The sequence below is a fragment of the Gymnogyps californianus genome, chromosome 2 (assembly GCF_018139145.2).
Source record: "Gymnogyps californianus isolate 813 chromosome 2, ASM1813914v2, whole genome shotgun sequence".
Taxonomy (NCBI): domain Eukaryota; kingdom Metazoa; phylum Chordata; class Aves; order Accipitriformes; family Cathartidae; genus Gymnogyps; species Gymnogyps californianus.
In genome coordinates, this window is record NC_059472.1 from 114,772,190 (window position 1) to 114,778,189 (window position 6,000).

The following is a 6,000-nucleotide window of genomic DNA, read 5'->3' on the forward strand; positions in this document are numbered from 1 at the left end:
CTATTGCAGGATTTTTCTAGGAATTGATGTTTAACTGACTGATCTGCAATTCCCCAAATTTCCTTTCTTCACCGTGTTGAAGAGAGATGAATACAGCAGTTCCCTCCTGCCTTTCAGTGTCTCCCCTGCTTTCTGCGTCCTCCAGGGCAGCTACTGCCTTTTCTGAGGTTGCTTCAGATACTTCTGGATGAAGTCACCTTTGCCAGAGAACAGGACAATTTGCAAAGATCCTTTAAGGGCTCTGTCATAATTCGGGGTGGTGGGAGGTGTGGAATAAAACCTTTAAAAATTAATCAGAAATAGTAGAAAAATAAAGAACATGATCTTAGGTGTGATGAAACATTAATACCAGTGTCAACAGTTACCAGTCTTACTGTACTGTCTTTGGGTACCTTAACATTAACTTAAATAAAACTTTGCTTGCCCTGTGAAATGGGCAGTATTTTCCTCATTTGAGAGATGGGGAAAGTCAAAGACCTGAGTATCTGAAGGGCTCATTCATACTTAATTTTTGAGAGAAAAATACATAGCATCTTGTTCTCAGGATGCCCCACTGAAATTGTCAGGCTGCACCTAGCAAAACGGTTTCTAGGTCTCATCCTGAATAAATCCCTTAAGCCGTACTGCCAGTCAGTAACAAACCCAGAAATGAAAACCAGACCTAGCATCCAGCTCCTAAACCAGTGCACAGAGGAAAAACTCACCATCTTTTCATGAGGAAAAACAGCTTCATGGGCCTTTGCATATAGGAAAACTTACTAAAGCCCTTTTATCTACCATAAGGAAAAAGCAGAAGAATATATCACATGCAAAGAGCACAAGAGGTCCAGAGGAAGGGCCTGAGCTGATTTCACGGTATGCAAAAAGGGGGGCATTTTTCCAGCCTGGAGAGGCAGTAAACACTGATGGAGAAGAGAGACTGTCAGATGTTGGGAAAATTCTTCTAGTGACAGGGCCAAAGAAAGACCATGTATCCATTTAAGATCAGGTTGCAGATGGTTAGGAACTGCTTAGGTATGCTACATCTGATCTTGTGGCCGTGAGGATTATCATCAGGTCCTTTCCCCCTCTTTTCCATAATTCTAAAAGGCAGTAGTATTAAATCCTTTTTTAGGTGGGAACACTTTCTGGATGCTTTATTTTTACTCCAAGTCAATTATGAAAAGACTTTCTCTGAATGAAGCAGCCAAATTTTTCAAGAAAATGCAGCAAAAATGATGTGACTTTTTCTATAGTTACTGAGGCTGATATTAAAACTTCTGTCTAAATGTTTTCTAACACAATTAAGTTTGCCATAAAAGAGTCACCTTCTTTTTTAGACAAGTAACAATCTGAAAGCAGAAATCTTTTGGCCAGCCTCCCCCTATGAGCCATCTGAATTGTTCAGCCTGCTGTGGCACCTCACTGGACGCACACCCTCGTCTCCTCCAGCCCTATTCCATATCGGCACATAGATGCCTACCCAAAATACATTTCCCAGGATGTGCTAAGGGTAGGGGAGTCCCTTGAAGCATCCAGCCGCTTTCCCAGTATGACCAGAATATACTGGGGGAGATGGTGCCTACCCAGGGAGCGCCGCTAGCAAGGGGAACAGAAGAAGGAAGCAACCAAGTTGTATCACATTCAACGGAGGTACCAGAACTGGATTTCGCTCTCCTGTCATATAATTTCTAAATATTTCAAGAAGTGTGATACTTTCCAGTGGAAAGGCTTAATGGAAAATATTTTCATGGTTTTGTTACTGAAAGAGCATCCATTTTCTGACCGGCTTTGGTTACTAACATAGCAATCTATCATAGTTGCAGGTGGTACACACACAGGAGTGATCAGAAATGACTATTCAATGTGCAGCCACCTCATTTTCCTGAGAAAAGAGAAGGAAGTAACTCTGAAATATTAGACACCTGACCACACATTTAACTTGCATGAAAAAGTCCATTTCTTCGAGAAAATCTCCTATACATTTGGCAGCAGGCATTTCTCACATTAAAAATGCTGCCTCGATCTGTAAGGCTAAGAAGACATAGAGGAAGTTCTCATGGCTCTCTCCCAATGCCTTCCCAGATGGCAAACTGAGCTAGCAGGGTCTGGGGTCGAGCTGTTGAAAGGAAATCACAATCTTCCTCCTACGGATGAAGATGATCTCGGCTTAATTTCTGCTCCTAGGAGGGCTGGTCACTGAATCAGCTGCAAGAACTGACGTTACCCCTGCTCCACGCCATGGCAAGTGTAACCATCAGCTCCTCCGTGCTTTCCCTTTCCCGCTTGTGAAAAGAAAGAGACACAGATAGCTTGTCGGTGTTTTCAAGAGTTAGTTGAGAGAGCAGCTAATCAGTGAAACCCCAGAGGCAGCCGTCTGGGCTAGCTGCGTGCAGTCACCAGCCCTCCCTGCCAGGCCCGGCCCGTGCAGTTTTAATGCTCTGCATGCTTCATTTTTAGCTTGCAGTTTACAGAGGTGTGGACAGTCTGTTTTGGTCCTGAGTTGAGCTCACGTGGATGCTTTTAGCTGAAGGGACACCTCAGAGAGAGCAACTAGTGTGGGAGGCAGTTTTTTTGGTGTCTCCCCACTGAACAAACATGTCAGGGAGATGCTTGGTGGTGCCAGCAACAGGGCTGGCGCAGCCTTCCTCCCTTTGGGAGGAAAAAAAAGCACAATTTATCTTGTGCAAAGCAACTTCAATGCAATGTGCAGTCACTTTAGGAATTTACAGCCTTGCTGGGTCAATAGGATGGAAAAGGCAGATAACGCTCACACCTGACATTTAAAAAACACCACTGTAAAAATCCTACAGGCGAGCACACTCACCCCCTTTCCTGTGTCATCAAAACTATAGCTGCCTAAAGACCTCGCCACTAAAAACCACCACTTCCGTCTCGCTCTGGCAGCTGCTCGGTCACTGCTTGCATGGCTGCCAGCCCAAACAAGGCCAGTCCCTGACAGCCATTTCTGCTTTTCACGACTCGCTCTCATTTTCTGGCTGGTGGCTGAACCCTGGCAGGGGCTGCGCAAGCCTCACCGCCCCGACTTTGCTCCGCTTTCAGTTCACCTTGCCTCGCCGGCACCAAAGTCTGCAGAGGCACTGTGGACGGCTCGGAAGTGAGGCAAAAACCTGTTTTTATCAAGTTTAGGATTATTATTTCTAATTGTGTTCCCTGAGCCACAGTGAAAATAATTTCGGGCTGAAAGGAAATATTTCCTTCTGAAGGACGGAGAACAGTGACAGGGTTTATGTTTATAGCACAAAAGTGCCCTGAAAAGCTAAAAGAAGACAAAATAAAACGTTTCATCATAATGCACAAGACATATCCATCATTTAACGGTTGCTCACATAAAAAGTATAAGCTACCGCATCTCTCTAGGTATACAGAGTCTCATGCCAAGGGTATATTTCTGGTGCAGAGACACCCACAGTTCACATTGACTTTGGTGTTACTGGTCTTGCTTTGGGAATAACTTAGTCAGCTGAGGCTACAGGATATCCCCAGCTATAGCTGCTGTGCAGATCACCACTGTCGTGGTTTAACCCCAGTCAGCAACTAAGCACCACGCAGCCGTTTCCCCCTTCCCCCTCCCAGTGGGGTGAGGAGGAGGAAAGGAAAAAAAAAAAGTAAAACTCGTGGGTTGAGATAAGAACAGTTTAATAACTAAAGTAAAATATAATACTAAAAATAGGAATAATGAAATATAATAATAATAATAGTAATGAAAAGGAATATAACAAAAAAGGAAGGGGGGGAGGGAAAAAAAAAACAGTGATGCACAATGCAATTGCTCACCACCCACTGACTGATGCCCAGTTAGTTCCCAAGCCGCGATCTGCGCCGCCCGGCCAACTCCCCCCTGTTTATATACTGGGCATGACGTTCCATGGTATGGAATACCCCTTTGGCTAGTTCAGGTCAGCTGCCCCGGCTCTGCTCCCTCCCAGCTTCTTGCACACCTGCTTGCTGGCAGAGCATGGGCAACGGAAAAGTCCTTGGCTTAAGATAAGCGCTACTTAGCAACAACTAAAACCTCAGAGTGTTATCAACATCACTCTCACACTAAATCCAAAACACAGCACTGTACCAGCTACTAAAAAGAAAGTTAACTCTGTCCCAGCCAAAACCAGGACAACCACCATCACCAAGTCACATGAGAGGGGGGTTGTCCAAACACGCTCGCCCCAGTTCAGTATGGGTCATGCAGATGCGTGCGCTTGCGAAAAGGAAAGGAAATGTCAGGAAACAGCCCTTGCAACTTGGCTCTCCAGAGATGACCATCCAGACCACAAAGCTCTCTGGCCCAAGCATGGACCAACTATTCTTAAGAATAGTTTCCCAGGCAATGAAGTCAATGAGGAGACCCTGGGTGAGTCTGAGGGAAACCATGCCTTCCTGCAGTTAAGCAAAATGCATCGTGAACCCTAACAAACACTAGGACCCCATAACACTTTGTTTCCAGGTCCCAGACCTACCGACGTTAAAGCCAGTTTTTCAGATGCCATTCCCTGCAGAGCAAAAACATGAACTTTGGGAAGCAGCCACTCAAAATCAAAATCATGAAGTAACTCCAGACCCCATGCTGGCCTTGCAAAATCTTCAGTGATTATTTTGCCAAAAACTATGAGTATTTTGTAGTACAGCTGTTGAAATAGATAAAGGAGTGATTTATGATGTGCATAGCAATTCTCAGCTCACTGGTGGAGTAACAAATGAACTAGTCCAGCAGGCAAACAAAATCTGAATACATACCGACGCAAGTCTGTCCTTTGTACAGCCCGGAGGGGAGCGAAGCGTGTGGTGGGTCGTTTCCACCGGGGAGAGGGGAGGAAGAGGCAGCCTTCAGCAGAAGCGGGAGCCAGAGGATGCAGAATAAATTAAGGAATGTTTGCCTAGACCCCCTCATCCTAAGGAAGGAAAAAAAGGAAGAAATCAGGTGGGAAGGGCGCACGTGGACCTGTATTCCCTTAATGCTCAGGGAGCATCCTGCATTCTTGTCTCATTAGCAGCTTGAGGTGAAAGGAGACTTGCACGCCTGTGTAGCTATATGTAATGCACGGACTGCTTCCCAGGCAGACACACACACGTCTGCCCTCTCACGGGGTGCACGGAGGGTCCCACACTCGCGCTCACAGGTGCTTTCCTGGCCCCTGCCCTTCGCACTCCCCTCAGCCCCTCTCAGGCCATTTGGGGTGGCTGTGCAGCCACTCACCGCAACCCGGCGAGTCCTGTACACTTGGGCACCCCGTGACCGGGCTGGGAGGATGCCCCCACGGCCCCGGGCCTCTCTCCGCACCCCCACGTGCCCCCGCTGCCCCATTTCTGGCTCTTCCCAACCTGCTGGCCTGGGAGGACCACGAGGGTTGCATGCACAGCTCTGGCTCGGCGCTCCCGTGTCTCCTGCAGTAGCAGCAGATGACTAACGACCTTAAACCACAGTAGCTGCCGGAGCCACTCAGCATTAATAACGCAAGACACTCCCCTGAACAACTAGTGTTGCAAAAAGAAAAAAAACCAACCAACTCCACAAACCCTTCCCCCCGCCCCCGCTTGTCGCTCCTCTGCCCTCCTCCGCGGACAAGAAAAAACAAAACGTATCTCCGGCTGCTTCTCTAAGATTTTCGACCAGGGTTTTCGTTCGGGAGGACCGGGTGTGAAAAAGAAAAGAAAGAGGCCGCTTGGGCCGGAGCTGCGGGGGGTGGGAGGGACGGGGCTCCCACGCCGGGGTTTTGCCAGGGCTTTAGTTCTGCCGGGGTCGAGCCGGGGGGACCGGAGGCAGCTGCTGGCGTAAGGGCAGCAGCAGGAGCTGAACCCCTGTTCTCATCAGCTTTGAGTGCATTCGCTTGCAGTCCCCAGCTGCCTGCGAGGCTTGAAAAATCCTAAGCTTTTCCTGCTTTGGCAGTCACAACAACTAAAGGTTTCCCTGTCTCTTTTTTTTTTTATTCCCCCAGATAAGGCAGAAAGCAGTCGTTCCCCAGCCTGAAGCAAAAGCAGAGAGTAAAACATATTTAAATGACA

At 47.5% G+C, this 6,000-nt stretch overlaps 1 protein-coding gene across 1 annotated transcript in view; it reads right to left on the reverse strand.

Moving 5' to 3' along the window:
- Nucleotides 1-5,444, reverse strand: part of AOAH (acyloxyacyl hydrolase) — an 86,435-nt gene extending 80,991 nt beyond the window's left edge. Inside the window, exons 1-2 of the mRNA XM_050891947.1 lie at nt 5,320-5,444; nt 4,735-4,889 (exon numbers count right to left, since the gene is read on the reverse strand). Of these exons, the coding sequence (XP_050747904.1) occupies nt 4,735-4,889; nt 5,320-5,444 (280 nt within the window). The remainder of the gene's footprint in view (nt 1-4,734; nt 4,890-5,319) is intronic.
- Between the last annotated feature and the right edge of the window lie 556 nt (nt 5,445-6,000).